The sequence below is a fragment of the Periophthalmus magnuspinnatus genome, chromosome 17 (genome assembly GCF_009829125.3).
Source record: "Periophthalmus magnuspinnatus isolate fPerMag1 chromosome 17, fPerMag1.2.pri, whole genome shotgun sequence".
NCBI lineage: Eukaryota > Metazoa > Chordata > Actinopteri > Gobiiformes > Gobiidae > Periophthalmus > Periophthalmus magnuspinnatus.
In genome coordinates, this window is record NC_047142.1 from 12687833 (window position 1) to 12704360 (window position 16528).

The window sequence follows — 16528 nt, forward strand, 5'->3', positions numbered from 1 at the left end:
CTTTGCACCACTGGGAAATTTTTGGTTATTTTATGGCTGTATTATAAGATTTGTGCTGTAGAAGGTTGAATTAATAACTTCTATGACTCATTACAGACAACTACGCACTATAGTTTTTCATTCAGCTGTTTATTTATTGCAGCTCAAGATTTTTTAACAATACTGTAGACCCCGACCCGGTTCCAGATACACGGAAGAAAATGGATGGATCGTAGATTTAGAATTTAGTTTTTCTGGTTTAAGTCTGCTCTTGGTTTACTGCATCAGCGTCACAAATCAGTTTAAGTATTATTGTTTATCGTCTATATTTACGTCAGCAATATACTGAATTTGAAAATTTGTTATCGTGACAGGCCTAATGGCACGCTCAGTAGTAGTATCTGACATGACCTACACACACATTATTTAAAATGTCTCATTGGTGTAAAAAAGGCTCATTTCATAACTAACTCACTCCATATAAATCCTTATAATGCCAATAAAATAAAAAAAAACTTTGGTCGGCCAAGACTCCATTGACTAAAAGCTTAATACCTAATCTAATAGTTCACCATTCCTCTGAGTGTGAGAAGCTCATGAAATGAACGTTTTTAAATTATAAAATAAAGTTAAGTGACAAAAACAGCAGAATTTTACATTTAAATTAACTTTTTATTTAAAGTTAAATGAAAATGAAAGTCACATATCAGTGACTTCATTTTTTTAGTTCTTGAAAAAAAGAACATTTATCATTCAGAAAACTCAGATGTGGAATAAATGGACGTTGCCATACACAAGAACAAGCAGTGTGTAGTTGATAATAACACTATCAAAAGCAGATCAGTCTGAGGCCAAAGGTAGTCTGACTTTACGAGCCAATAAACAGCACTACAACGTGATACTGATCAGGCCTTTTCACTGCAGAGGTCTACAGCCAGTCCTCTGAGTAAAAGCATGTAGTTTGGAGCAGAAGGAAGACTCTGGGGTAAGATATTGGAACTTAGCAGTTACATCACACTGGGGCTGCGTTAGATGTATGTCTAAGGTAGTATGTCCAGCAGTTACCATGGGGACACAATGCACACAACACATATTCAAGAGCGTGTGAGCAATACGAGCATTCATGGGCCTGTTTAGGTGTTTCTGTTGCTCTCATTAATACAAGAGACTATGGTAGCACGCCATAGTCTAAAATTCTTCCCTATGGTATAAAAACAACATGGTTTACATACTGGCATGATAAAATTAGACTTTCTTGCTCACTGTGTTATTATACACTTTTTAAAAGCGTACACTGCTCAAAAATTAGTGCTTAAAGTTTAAATATAGGCAGTGAGGCATTTATACTCCACAAATGGAAGGAGATAAACTATTCAAATAAAAAAATCATCACAGCCATCACAATCTCAACCAAATGGATTTGAAACACTGGTGTTTGAAGTTCAACATAAAAGGTGAGAGTCACTAACCAGGGCCCAGAGTGCAACCAATTTGGCCAAAATTTAACCAGGTGCAACTAAAAATGTTCCTTGTGTGCACTGACAGATCCTCATCACATTCCTTCTCATGTGTCCACTCTCCTCATCATAAGTGTGGATTAAATAATATAAAACAAACTTTACTGATTGTTTAATTGACAATTAAAAAGAAAAAAGCATCAGTTCCCTCACTCTGCCCTCACCTTTGACCAGACGCTAAAGCCAAGCCCAGGTCCGTGCTGCTTTGACCAGTGCGTTCTGATGCACAGAGCTTAATATCTATCAAAGTTCTCATAAGTTTGGCTTTTTTGGCTTTATTTTGTGAATGAGACATTATAAATGACTTTAAAGAGAAGCAAAACACAGTGTGGAGGATCTGCAGGTTTATCCTCCACACTGTGTGTTGTGACTCAAATGAGGCTGTTTTTGTGCAAGGTAAAAACAAAAATAAAACTAGATGGCAAAGACATTAAAGAGCAACTATTGAAACTGAAAGTAAGAGGTCTATCTCTGCATTTACTGCAGTGAACTGTAAAGAAAAGGCACAGACCTCTCACTTTGACTAGTTTTTGAAACCAATATTTATTATTTAATAGCTTTTTATTACTTAAAACTAAATAAGTAAGAAGTCTATATGAGTTAACTTAAAGACAAAGTAATAACTTAATATCATTTGATAAAATAATTTTGTATAGATAACACTAGCCATTAATGCAATATTTAATTTATTTGTAATAATAATAGTATGAACTGTCTAGTCGGGTAAAAGTATCAACAAAGTCCTTATGTTGGCTTAAATAAAAAGCAGGCTTTGGTGCACAAAAATAAAAAATCGTAGGTGCACCAGAGCACTTAACTCAAATTGTTAGTCTGGTGTCTTGCAGAATGAAAAACTGAAAAACCGCTAGCTTAGTTTACTGTAATTTGACATTCAACAGAGATTCAGACAGAGCAGTGCCTCCAGTTAGCATCACAATTGATGACATCAAGTTTGTTGATGTTCAGGAAATTAATATTGAAAGATATTTTAATTAAAATAAAATAACATTTAATCAAAAGTCATGATAAATCAATATGAGGAAAAAAAAAAATAGTACTGCTTTGCCTGAAATGCATGAAAGACCAAGACCTCTGAGAGTGGAGACCAAGACAAGACCAAGACTTTTAAAGGTCAAGACCAAGACAAGACCAAGACCTCTGAGGGTGAAGACCAAGACAAGACCAAGACTTTTAAAGGTCAAGAGCAAGACAAGACCAAGACCTCTGAGAGTTTAGACCGAGACAAGACTGAGACCTTAAGATCACTGGGGAACATGTTTATCACTGTTTTTTATAAATCTACCTCCATTTCATCTCACTAACTTTGATCTAAGTTTTAAATAAACCAAACAAACTACTCTAAAGAAACACTATGCACCCCTTTTTTGGACACACCCACATTTTGAGAACCGCTGTGTCAAGTTAACTTCCACTTCTATTAGGCAAACTTCATCCCATGCTACTGCGCACAGTATAGTAATGCTATACTACGGAACATTCCACTAAACTAGGGCTAAACTAGGCCTGAACTTTGACTACACCAGAACTAAACCTGTGGACACTGATTGACAATTATTCTAGGCACAAAATCCTGACTAGGCCAATTTATGACACCACTGCGCAATAACCTACAGCAGCCACCTTCAGCAAACAACACTGCAGGACACCAATAACGACGAGATTAGACACATCCCCAGGTAAACAACACCACGTGAACGCACCACGGCACACTGCAGACAGCCAGACAGCGGCCGTGAACGCAACATGTCAATATAGTGCCAAAACTTCAACTTGACAGTCCTAGAGGTACAGCGGGACAAAACACAATCTGTCCCCGGTCAGAGAGCGCAAAGACACCGTGTGACCAGGCACAAGGACACTGGTCGGACCCATGGGTCTTACCGGCGGGCATCCTGGACGGTACCACGGCTCCTCTCAGCACTTTGGATCGGTGTTAGCCTCCGTTTAGCATCGCTGGTTGTCCCGGCACCGCGCAACGACTCTGTATGGAGAAATACGCACGTTATTTGACCGTATAACACGTGTCAGGCATCTAGCAAACATGGATGTGTCTATAACTGACTGACATTGCGCTCATAATCTCCTGTTAGCAGTGGAATTAGCCGCGACAGCTAACTACCGTAAGTACCTGCAGGATGGAGGCGCAGGAAAGTTACGCACGCACATTACGCTTGGTGCATGCGGCGTAGGAGGAGAAAGGGGACGTATGGACACACGCGGGGCAGATAGGGGTACACGGGGGCGGGTAGAGGGCACATACCTGCAGGCAGACAGCACCAGGGCGGGGACTTCGCTCATGCACGATCACAACATTGGGAACCAGATTTACGGAAGGAAGCGTGGTATGTGGTGGGTGTTGGGTAGGCGGGCGGCGCTCACGGCACACGGCACACCCCCCCTTTCTGCAGCACCAGGCCCGAACATAGCAGATTACGTCTTGTACAATTGTATATGTTTTTACATCTAATAAAGACGTGGTACTCCCAAAAACCTGATATTAAACTAGTCAAGACTTTGGAAAAGCCATTTACCTTCTCATTGTATTCATATTACCCAGATAAAGCTTCGCAAAAGGAGGGGCGGCACTTTTTGGCAAGGTGGGAGTTTTAAGGAGTAATCCCGGTGCAGGCAGAGCGCGCAGACGCAGCTCCAAGGCGCAGGTGCACAGCGGCGGGATGTGAGGGTGTGCTGCTTCATTGCTTTGTTATCAGTTTACTGTATTTGATCAAAATGCAATGTAATGTAAGTGAGTCTGGCTACCAATAAATATTCTCAAAGTACTCCCTTCCTCTTGAGTTAAATTCTCCATAGTGGGTCGGTTAAATATTGTGCCTTCACTACAATAGTTGTTTCACCTTCTCATTTACCCTCTTCAAGTTGCATTTGGGTTGATTGCGCAGGATTTAGTAATCTTTAATTGCTAATTTTCATGATGGCATATTGCCAATCAACTCCCATTATCACCGCCACCAGGACACGCTCACTGCTCTGTGCTTACTTCCTTCTCCAATTTTATTTTACAAAAATCGATGATATGCATAGGATTCGGGGGCATTGTATAGTCATTTTGGTGCAAATTTAAGGAAAAATCTGCTGCTGTCAATAGGAGGAGCTGACCGCATTGTTGTGATGACCTTTACCTTGTGCCACAGTGACTCTACTGGAAAACTAGTTGTTGTAGTCATTGTGTCCTTAGGCAAGACACTTCATCCACCCTGAATGCGGTGTGTGCATGAGTGTTGATGGTGCTTGGAGGGGCTGATGAAGCAGATTGACACCCTCACTTTTGGTGGGTAGTGGTGGAATTTCTGAGTGGTACTTCTTGGTGGTACTTCTTCCACCATTGCTTCTGCATTATGCACCAATGTCCCTGTCGATGTGTGCAAGGAGCACATAAATGAATCAGTTGGGTTTCTTGAAAGGTGCTATATAAATCCAATACTTTTAATTTACTGTCTTTTAGGTTTCGAGCAAGGATTGAATCATAAACCATCTGGTTATAAGACAACACTGTTGCTCCTACGGCCATCTCCTCCAGGTTGATGTGGGCAGTCTGACTCCTACACCGGTCTGTAGCAGAGCCAGGGGCCTGGGGAGTCGTCCACTTGGGTGTAGTGTGGAACACAAGCACACTGCCGCAGGCCCTCCCACAGTCAGTGCTCCAGTGCACAAAAGCACAAGCTTTTAGAAAATCCACTACAACCAGAGCTTTGTTTTATTTCATGCAGCAATTTGCTATACAAACCCCTTAAGTGTAAGTCACTTTGTACCAAACTAAATTGGATATTTGAGCTATGAACTATGGCGTAGGAACCTGTACAACATACATTTGAATCTTGAATCTATAACCATTTGTAACTTTTTATTGCTTTAGACATGTTTTAAACTCAAATAGTTTTAACTTAATGTTTACTGAATAATGCCACAGTTTAAGTAAATTTAAGTCACTGGACAAAGTAGCCATTGGTCAGGCTTATTAGCATGTAGAGGTCAGCTGGTGTTACATCGTCCAGCCCTGTGGTGAGAGAATGAGCAGAGGAAGGAGGGGCCCAAGCCTAAGCCGCTCAGGGCTCTGCTGTTTGACCACTGACTGCACTGTGAGCTGATTAGAGCTCAGGCAGATGGTACACTGTATTCTACTACACTGCACAGAGACAGGGCCAGGGTATTAGAGATGCAAAACATATTTAACATTTCATTACTGTAATACTGTGGACGTGCATGCGCAGGGAGAGCAGCTCTAACACGGCTGTGCAATCAGATTTGGTTATTTCAGTGACGCATGTGAATCGAAGGAGCTCATTGGTCATCTATCATTTTGAACAAAATGACATTTCTCTCACCTGAGATTAACAGAGTTTACTGCTTCGCTCCTTGCTTCTTGTAAGCGGCCAATTTGTTTTGAAATGGATGGACTATGTCTGTCCCTGAATGGCCAATCCACCTGTCAATCACAGCCATCTGAACTCTGGGAAATTCACCAGTGACCAGACTCACATTGTTGCAAAGTATTGGACAAGAGGATTCTTGATCCCAGGCAATAATTTGGGAGTTTTACCCCTTTCTTAAGTGCGTAGATTAGCCAAGAAATTCAAGTAAGACTAGCATAATTTGGAATAAGTGGACGTGATTTTAATAATTAATTGTTTTTTGTTTGAAAAGTACGCAAATACAGGAAGTAATGCTAAGTTCTAAAATAGAATACCTCTGCCTATGTTATCAACACCAATGATTTCATCCAAAACAGACAGACAATTTACACACAAGGGTTTTTTTTCTAGCGGTTTAAACTTTCATTTGATAGTTTTATCAGTCCCGCTCTTTCTCTCAGTCTCTGGTTGGTTCTATTTCAGTCGTGTCTGACTTTAGCAGGGCAGAGTGACACTGGAGTGGAGGAGTGGGTCCCAGGACTCGGAGCAGAAATAACCCAGGATCGATGAGCCGACCCGGGCTGAAACTGAGTCAGGCTCCCTGGAGAGAGGACCAGACTGGACCAGACTAGACCAGGTCAACTCTAACCTCATCTGCACTGCCTTTGTGTGTGTGTGTGTGGGGGGGGGGGGGGGGGGGGGTGCGTGTGCGAGAGTGCAGTCGTCAGTGGTCAAGAATGGGCCAAGTTCTTAAATCGAGTCTCTGCATCAGTTCAACAGGGACCATCACAACAGACTATGGACCGAACATTAACCAGTTACCAAGATGAAAAGTCAGGAATTAAGTCAATGCTGAATGAACGCTATGTTGGATCTAATACAAATATATTTGGGAAAAGTAGAGAGGCATCAGATAGAGACATTGCCATGACACAGGTGTCTCCTGAGCCTCCCTCACACATCAGCATGGATATAACAGCACAAACACAGTTAGAGCCAATGGACCATGGACAGAGCCAGTTAGACATGCAAGTTACAGCCAGTGTGGATCAGCCACAGCGACAGCATTCTACCAAGACAGAGGTGAGTCTGCAGGCTGTGATCCAAAGGCTCTAAAGCTCTAAAGGAAATGCCCAAACTAATTTGTCATCTACTTTCAGGTAAATACAATGGATAAATCATCATTGAGAGACCGACTGAGCCTCAGCAGGAAGAGACAGCACCAGTCATATGAAATCATATCAAGTTCCAACGAGTTGCAATTAATGGCACCATCCAGACGAACTGCTTTACCCGCCTGGATACGGGCGCTCAAAAGAAAGAAGAAAAAAGCCCAGATAGTGACACTTCTGCATGAACGCTCCTTTGTAAGTATGTAACACTATAGAATAAATCCTACTATAATATGAATAATTCAGGTGTTATTATTAAAGATGGATTATGTAATTTTTCTGGTGGAGGGCCAGGCACCTGCTTGTCTCCATGAAGAGGTTATTGCTTTGCTTGCAATATTCCACACTATGGTATTACATTCATGTTGTTTTTTAGCAATAAAACACTTATTATTAAGTTAATGCAAGCAGATAAGTTTAATGCCATACTTTGAAACATTCCAGGCTAATCAATAACGTCTTCATGGAGACAGCAGGTGGCAGAACCTCCACCACAAAAGGTACATAGTGCACCTTTAAAGCATTTCTTCACCTTATAAACCTGTTTCATAAACATCAGTGCATTTGATATTTATATCAAACTTATATCAGTGAATGTGTTTGTTTATTTAGATATAGATCATTATATATAATCTAACCCACTGGTGCAGTTAAACAGATGTGAGTTATTCTAAAGTGTTACCATATAGTGTAGTCCGCTCCTCACACTTCAGTCTGTTCAGTGAAAGAGACAGAGTGAATCCTGCAAATGCTTCACATTATCACGCATTATGTTAATTTCTTTGATTGAATTTACTGTCCTTTCTAGAGTTTTCATCTATTGTACCACTGAAGCTTAGCCTCTGCAGACATGCACACATATGCAGACATATTAGTGCCTTGAACGAAAGTGAGCAGAATATGCAATATTAAAAACATTAAGAAAAGAATCTGTAAAATGTAATGTTTTGTGTATAAAATAAATATATTTTATAGTACAAGCATTGTTTTCCTCTCCAGGCTCCTACAACAAAAAGCAATTCTACCCCACAATGGCCACCGTTATAAGGTGTATTATTGACTTATCTATTTGCATGTGCAGGAGGTAAATCAAAGCCACACAAGATAAAAATTCTGCCACAAATGCAAAACTTTTAATTTATTCCAGTTTGTAAATGATATTTGCGTCTCTTGTGTCCTACATTTTGAGATAAAAGCACAATATATCATAGTTTTCCACTGAATTTAATTCATTTAGATATAACAGAATACAACAGGTTATGAAATGAAGTAGTATTGTATAGGAGTGTGAGCACACGTTCTAGTTCTACAGCTCTGCCTAGTCTTATGTACGCCAAAAATACATTTGAATCACTATAAAAGTTCATCGACATAAAGACTTCCTAATGAATGAAAGTTTAAATGTAAACCATTATTACAGAACAGTACTATTATTACAGCACAATGTAGGCATACACCAGGGCTTAAAAAGTACTGAATCATTTCCATATTTGTAATAAATATGAACACATACACACTTGTACTTGGGTGATAAGAGATTTGATGAGTGAAGCGGTCACACACGTTGGTCTGAAAATGAAAATGAAGGCATTCCAGAGTCTAACGAGCTCTTGGTTCCTGGTTTGAGTGACAGTCGGGTGTCAGAACTGAAAGATGGGCGTAAAAGATTCATCAGTTTGAGCTGGTGAAACCTGAGGGATATAACGTGTTACATAAATATGGTTAAATCCTATTATTTACACCAGAGAATAGTTTCTTACCTCTTCAAATTTTTTGGCTTTGTATTGTTCAGCTCCTTTGAGAAATTTCAGCAAAATAATATCACAGAGAACTGTACTCTAGAAACACAGAAGCCTGTCAAAAGTTTGGACATACCCTCCCACTCAATGTTTTTTTTTTATTATACATTTTTACTACTTGCTACATTTTATATACATGCAGAAGGCATCAAATATATGAAGCAAGATATATGCAATTCTATAGCAAAGAAAAAAATATTATGTCAAATATCATATCCAAATATTTAGTTATTTAGAGAATGTTTTATATATGTATGTTTGTTGATAACTCCATATATCCTGCTTCATCTATCTGATGTCTTCTGGTTGTATACAAAATGTAGAAAAAAAATGAATCAGAGGTTGTACCCAAACTTTTGATACTGTAAATCAAGATAAAAATTATGTAATTTGATTTAAACTATACCAGTCCAAGACATGTCAAAGCAGCCACCACATTTATGAGCGTTGGAACCATGTTGAACTTTCCTGCCTACAAACACAAAAGTCATTTAAATATATAAAACACATCTAAAACAAAAGCCAAAGTTCAAACTCACATTTCCAGTGACTATGACATCAAAACGGATCGCAAACACTTTATAGAGGGTCCGGTACTCTGTGCCATTGTCAGATTTATAATATTTGGCAAATCTGCGTGTGAGTAAAGAAGTGCTCGTTTAGCTCATTGAGACTAAGAACATAACTACATTTAGTATTACCTGAAGTTGTACCCATTAGATACGGCATTCTTATTGTCAAATCTTCCAAAAAAATACTGTGGGACGCAGTAGTCAAGATCAATGTCCAGATTACACTTCCACTCAATTTTTATTCCAATATGTCCTCCCTTATTGAGACAAAGAAGTTAGATTGTTTCGTTTGTTCTCCAGTAGTGGTAAAATGAGCATGTACCATATTTTAAGGACTATAAGTCACACTTTTTTTTCATAATTTGGCCACGGGTGCGACTTATACTCAGATGCGACTTGTATGTGAAATTATGAAAATAACGATTTCACATCTTTGTCATTGTGACACTGACAACTGCGCAAGGGCACATTAGGCTTGTGTACTACTCCTGTACCATTGAGAATTAAAAATTTTAACATTTCGGTAATTTAAAAGACATCTGAGAAAGACTGAACCCTCTAAAAGAAATTCATATTCTACCCAGTCTGATAACAGCCACACAGAAGAGGAAGCGGCGCTTCATCTACCTCCACAGTTGGCAGAGTTGTTCACAAGAGACACAGAGGATAAAGAATTCAATGTATTTAGTTATTTGGAGTGAGATCCAGAGTAAACGTGTTAGCTTGTTTGTTATGCTTTATTTATCTGATTAACTGTTAATATCTTACGCTAACAAAACAGGCACGTATTCAGTTCTATCTATGCTTCATGTAGCTGAATAAATATAAATGTGTCACTTTAGCGTCCTGTACTGATATTCAGCCTGTTGTTCTCTATTTCATTGTTATTATTATAACTTGCTTTTAAAGATAAAATGTCTGTTCTGATAAAAATGTGTCTTATAGTCCAGTGCAACTTATACATGTTTTTTGCTTCACTATTATGCATTTTTTTGGCTTGTGTGACTTATAGACTGGAAAATACACCTTCTGTATGAGTTCCTCCACAGTTTGTCCTGCATATCTCAAAATGTCCCCCACCCTGAAAATGGGACAAAATGGGCTTTTCTCTGGATGATAAGTACATTTTCTAATCTCTTCAAGCGTCATAGTTGATAGAACGTTACCTCTGAAAAACATAAAATTTGTGTTAAAACAGAGGTTGGCCAGCAAACGACTTCTTAGAGCGACAATACCTGCTGACGTCAAAAAGAGGAAAATTGATACTGTTCTTGATGAAGATGGTGAAGTTTCTGATGTCACCCATGGGTTCCCTAGAGACAAGCCTCTAGCATAAACATAATCTCTAACGATATAATTGTTATCTGAGGTGTAAATTTACGTTTGAATAGGTTCATTTTCAGTCGGACACCAGCCTTCCACCTCACAGAAACCCGGGCTTCCGTTGTCCTCTATGAGACATTTGCCCGTGATGAGTATAAGAGATGGATTAGTTACGATTCAGATTAGGATAGCTAGCTCCTCTCTTCAGATAGACATAAGGCATAATCTGACCAGAGCTCCTACAACATTTTGTCCAGTTCACAGATTCTATTTTTCTTCTGCTAACGCTTAATTATGATTCTAAACTAAAATTAATCACTCATTAGGTTCGAATCACCAAGGGCACGATGAGCAATTACCAACAGCCACTGTGGGTCCTTAGGCAAGAACCACGTGTGGCAAGTGCGATGATACCTACAAGGCTTGGCGGCCACGTCTAAGGATGGGAAAAATGGTTACTTCGAAACTTACGTCTAAGCTTACATCTGCAAACAGCAACTTCTATCACAACTTGAGATTGATGAGGAAATCTGAAATTCTCTTAGAAGATGTGAATGCAGCATTGAGACCATCACAGAAATCAATGAGCTGATTTCCTAGAGATGCTTGGCTATAAGAAACAACGATTAGAGGCAAAAATCAAGGCAGCGTGGAGAAAAGTGAGCCAACTATCAGAGAGATGCAATGAACAAACAAGTACCCAAGTGCCCATACCGGAAGCACTGGAAACTGCCAAACAAAGGCTCCAAGCCTTGGCCACTCACCAAGAGGTGCCTGGATTGATTACAAGAAAGCCTACGACTCAGTACCACACACACGGATCACTGAATGCCTGGAGCTGTTCAACATCAACCTTCATTGCAAACTTGATGAGGTTGTGGAAAAGCACCCTTGAGACCAATGGCAAGCCACTTGCACAAGTGACCATCAAATGTGGCATAGACCAAGGAGATGCACTGTCCCCATTGCTGTTCTACATAGATCTGAACCCCCTCAGCCAAATCATCAACAACACTGGCTATGGAATGGGGCCACCATCAGTCACCTCATCTACATGGAGGACATCAAGCTGTACACTAAGAATGAGCAAGACATCGACTCACTGATCCACACCAGGATCTACAACACAGACATTAGAATGTCATTTGGGCTTGAGAAGTGTAGCCGGATGGTGACAAAGAGAGGAAAGGTAGTCCACACAGAAGGGGTCTCACTCCCAGAAGGAACAATATTGACAGTTACAAGTACGAAGTAAGGCAAGATCTAAGGAGTCAGCTCAATGGCAAGAACAAGACAATAAACAGCTATGCCCTGCCAAAGGAGGAGATGCACACCACAGATGTTAACACCCGAATGCTCCTGACCATGCATCGCAAGTTCCATCCCAAATCCAGCAACCTGACATTGTACGAAAGCCATAAGGAAGGAGGCCGGGGACTAGAGGGTGTGAGAGCCACAGTCCAGGATGAAACATCCAAGATCCATAAGTACAACAAGGACAAGGCCCCAACAGATGGCATGCTCAGCGAAAGTTTCAGACAGTGGAGTGCAGAGGAAGAGTTGCAAGCGCCTGCATGGGATGTATTACTGGAACATAACTGAAATGGCTGATATCAAGAAATCCTACCAATGGCTTGAGAAAGCTGGACTGAAGGACAGCACAGAGCCACTCATCCTGTCTCCACAGGAGCAGGCCTTGAGCACCAGAGCGATAGAGGCCCAAATCTACCGTACCAGACAAGACCCACGGTGTAGCCTGTGCAAAGAGGCCCCTGAAACAATCCAGCACATAACTGCAGGGTGTAAGATGCTGCAGGGAAAGCATACATGGAGCGGCATGACCAAGTGGCGGGCGTAGTGTACAGAAACATCTGTGCAGAGTACGGACAAGGGTGGTTTTCCACATATTATCCATTTTTCTATCCATTTTATCCATTTTTCTATACATTTCCCACTTCTGGGACCAACACATCCTGGGAAAGGTTTCGGCTTTGAGTTTGACCACTGTACACAAGGTCAGTTATCAAAAATTATTAATATATGCAAATTGAAAACACTGAATGGGGTTTAAAAAGTATCTTATTACCTTTGGGTGAGACAAATCCATAGAACTTCTTACATTCGTCATCCATTTTACAAGTGTACGGCCATGGCTGAAAAACAAACATTGTAATGTGTATTATTGTATTGTGTCCCACGTCCCAGTTTTGTGGAATCAGGAAAAACATTTTCTCACAGCTGGGCATCTTCCTTGGAACTGATTCTCTGTGACATGAAGACTGGTCATTATACAGAACACATCTGTGCCCTGGAAAAACAAAGGTAAAATACATTAATGTATGTATGTATGTATGTATGTATGTGTGTGTGTGGGTGTGTGTGTGTGTGTGTGTTGGGGGGGGTGCTGGGGTCAAAGGTCATGTGTGAAAATCACCTCCGGAGGAAACACATAGTCGGCAACATCCACAATTTGACCATTGTGTCGTCCAAACCCTTTGATTTTGGTCATGACTGAAGACTCTATGCCTGTGTCTTTCGTCTGGTACGCTTTCTCATGGATGAAGACATAGCTACAAAACAAAAGTATGCAAAAAGAGCTGACAAAAAATATTAATTATATTCATTCATAATTATATAAATAGGAATATTTATTTCAAGCAGCTATGGCCATTGTATTGACTTTTTTGGTTTATCTTAAGTGGATATGGTGACAGTGAGCAATTTCCTCAAACATCATTGCACAGAATTCAGTAATGAACAATATTGTGAGCCTTCGTGTACCCAAAATACATACTTTAGTTTAATAGTTTAATATTACCAACAGTGTATTGAAGTTATAATGCCATACATGCAAAAGAGAAATACATTACTAACCCAACAAAATAGGCGATAATGGCCACTTGAACAATCCGGTTGATAATTCCCACTGACCAGTTCTTGACCACCACAAACCTGGTGGACTCATAGGTGAAGAAGTCTATGATACAGCCCCACAAAACCATGGTTGAATGTGAGCGATGTCCAACTCTCTGAGAACAGCCGGTTCAAATGAGAGTCCCCCACTCAGTGTTCATGTCATAGCTTCAAAAAGCTCCATGGACCTCCCCTTTTCACAACACAACTAGGAGAATATCCAGTATCTATCTCTCCTGACCACAAATTCCAAGGCGACTTATCACGTTTTCCACCACCAGACAAAAACACATAAGATATTTTTAATTTAACAAGGAAAGTAGAATTTCAGAATCTATCATATTTAACAACAGTCCTATGTATACCAATTTATCAGCTACTACTTTTTTTTAAACAAACAAAAGAAAACATAATGAAACGGAGCCACTTTCACATCCGTCTGTCCACTCTCTGTCACTCCAAATGCCACTTACAAATGCCACACATTAGACTTATGAGACACTGCAGTGAAACAGAAGGACTGAGTACAGACGTGTGTGTGAGTACAGACGTGTGTGTAGTTGGTTGTTAATCTTGTTAACATGTGTTTGTATTGTATGTGAAGCAAATCAGTCTCTCTCCTTTGACGTGTATCACATCTTGTTTTGTTGTAACTCCACATGTTACATCCTGAGGTGATCCAGCTCACGAATGCCACCAGGAGCATGTCTGACCACACCTCAGGAGGAGTGCCACATCCTTACTTTGAAATGTGTGTCCTCTGGTCGTCTCAAACTATATAAACTTGGTGATTTGCATCATTCGGGGTCTGACTTGGGGGAGATGTTGTTGACCTAAATCTGGCAGGAAATACATTCTTTGTCTTTGCTTCAACATTCATCAGAGCCTACAAAGGAGTCTTTCTCCACAACATGTGCGTGAGTACAGATGTGTGTGAGTGCAGATGTGTGTGTACAGATGTGTGTGTACAGATGTGTGTGAGTGCAGATGTGTGTGAGTGCAGATGTGTGTGAGTACAGATGTGTGTGAGTACAGATGTGTGTGAGTGCAGATGTGTGTGTACAGATGTGTATGAGTGCAGATGTGTGTGTACAGATGTGTGTGAGTACAGATGTGTGTGTGAGTGCAGATGTTTGTGTGAGTACAGATGTGTGTGTGAGTACAGATGTGGGTGTGTGTGTGTGTGTGTGGGGGGGGGGGGTGTATTATGCAACTTTTCTTATGAGAGTCTGCTTCCTACTTGTCTCCATGGAGATGTTACTACTGTTATTACTGTGTTCTATTAAAAATCAGGTGACGCCACCAGACCAAGTTACAGATCAGATCTATGGAGAGGCAAGTGTGCTCATAATGAAACTTAAACAAATACAAAATAGATGACTTTAATGCCATACAGTGGAACATTGGCAAAGTAATAACATCTGCTTTAGGCAGATAACATCTTTTATAATCTTTTAAAAATAGTTTTGAATTATTGACATTTTTATTTTATTGTATTATTTGATTATGTAGTAGAAAAGAAAAATAAACATTAAATTATTATGTATTTCAAACCTTTTTTATGAAGAATATTTGGTCCTTCTCACATGTAATCATATTGTACTGCATAATGGATGGTTTAAGCTCTGTGTGTATGCTAATGTTTGAGCCCCAAGGTTACTCATGTGTGTAGTTCTCATAGATGTCAGCTTTAGTCACACTTTTGTCCAGATAATCCCAGAGGCACAAAGTGTCTGCAGACAGCCTGAGTCCCCAGAGGGAGAACACGCACAACTCCACCCATAGGGGGCACACTTGAGTTGTGTCTCTGGAGCACTCTGGGATTAACACATCACAGAGACATATTTGGATTGCAAAGCAGGGTTATTGTGGAATTAAAATAAGAATGATATATTTTGTAAAAATAGATCTCATTCTTGTTTTAACTATTAAAATGAGATCACATATCGATACAAATGTAACAGAGGCAGTTTACCATGTCTTAAATAATAGACTGTGGTAAGTACACAAATGTAAAGAGCTTCCCTTGTTGGAAAGATGAGCTGTTGACTTATCCCTTATACTTTCCACAACAGCTCAGTCACAATGGGCCTTATTCATGAATGTTTTGTTTCTTGTTTTATTTTTTATTTATTTATTTATTTTTTTGTAAGAAGTGTTTAATTATAAGTTTGTTTGTAAGAACACTTCATGAATGAGCACTGTGTAACTGTTCCGTTGGAAGGTCTGCCACACTTAACTCCATGGAGATGATAACATTTTACCTGGAACATCCCAGAGTTTGCATTAAACTGGTTTATCTCCATGGAGACAAGCAGATGCCCTCACCAGGTTAAGCAATCAAAACTGTACATAGGCTTATGGGAGGGAATGTGTGATTACTAATATAACAGGAGAGTGTGACGTGTGTGTGTAGTGACTAAAGGTCTCTGATGATGTATTACTTGTGGTTATACTTGTGCTCTTATTTATGTTCAGCAATGGATGGTGTTTGTTTGGGCTTATGTTGCTTTGACATCTTTTCTCTGTGTTAAAGCACGTGACCCCCTGTCCCCAGACACATTTCTCCCATGGGAGACAATTAAAAATGTTCTCATCTTAAGTTGCAGGTCAGATCAGTTTTTTTTGAGCAGTCCATGCAAAGCAATCTCTCTGGACATAAGCAGGTGGTCTAATCACCAGGCAGGTGATTGTTGTCTTTTCACATTTAAAGCAAAATTATCTACTTTGTTAAAAAATAAAATAAATAAAAAAAAACACCTTAATTAGCACCAGTGAGCAACATAAATCTTAAAGGGATTCTACCTATTTTTTGGGTCAAAACGAGACCTCAGTATGCAGTCTGCGTCTAAGAATAATGTT

General features: G+C 39.9%; 2 protein-coding genes across 5 annotated transcripts in view; both read right to left on the minus strand.

Moving 5' to 3' along the window:
- Positions 1 to 3837, minus strand: part of efr3a (EFR3 homolog A (S. cerevisiae)) — a 64903-nt gene extending 61066 nt beyond the window's left edge. For 2 of the 4 annotated variants that reach the window (XM_055228239.1, XM_033982670.2), the window contains exons 1-2: positions 3778 to 3837; positions 3399 to 3498 (exon numbers count right to left, since the gene is read on the minus strand). In XM_055228239.1, coding sequence (XP_055084214.1) covers positions 3399 to 3408 — 10 coding nt within the window. In that variant the 5' untranslated portion in view covers positions 3409 to 3498; positions 3778 to 3837. Of the gene's footprint in view, positions 1 to 3398; positions 3499 to 3583; positions 3701 to 3777 lie in introns of those variants that run through there. The other 2 variants (XM_055228238.1, XM_055228237.1) reach the window with 2 other exon arrangements.
- Positions 3838 to 8512: 4675 nt separating this feature from the next.
- Positions 8513 to 13773, minus strand: LOC117384722 (P2X purinoceptor 3-like). The gene is made up of 12 exons (XM_055228627.1): positions 13628 to 13773; positions 13188 to 13323; positions 12990 to 13061; positions 12840 to 12906; positions 10812 to 10881; positions 10666 to 10743; positions 10457 to 10598; positions 9560 to 9687; positions 9398 to 9491; positions 9265 to 9330; positions 8820 to 8897; positions 8513 to 8750 (listed from the first exon to the last, which is right to left on the minus strand). Exons 1-12 carry the CDS (start codon positions 13753 to 13755, stop codon positions 8700 to 8702), a joined length of 1110 nt encoding a protein of 369 aa, XP_055084602.1. The 5' UTR covers positions 13756 to 13773; the 3' UTR covers positions 8513 to 8699.
- Positions 13774 to 16528: the final 2755 nt, after the last annotated feature.

Coding starts and splice junctions, on each gene's coding strand:
- LOC117384722 (XM_055228627.1), bottom strand. CDS start 13,755: ATGGTTTTGTGGGGCTGTATCATAGACTTCTTCACCTATGAGTCCACC. Junction 12,907..12,989: donor TCCAAGGAAGATGCCCAGCT/GTGAGAAAATGT, acceptor TTTGTTTTTCAG/CCATGGCCGTACACTTGTAA. Junction 8,898..9,264: donor CTTTGACATGTCTTGGACTG/GTATAGTTTAAA, acceptor CTGTGTTTCTAG/AGTACAGTTCTCTGTGATAT.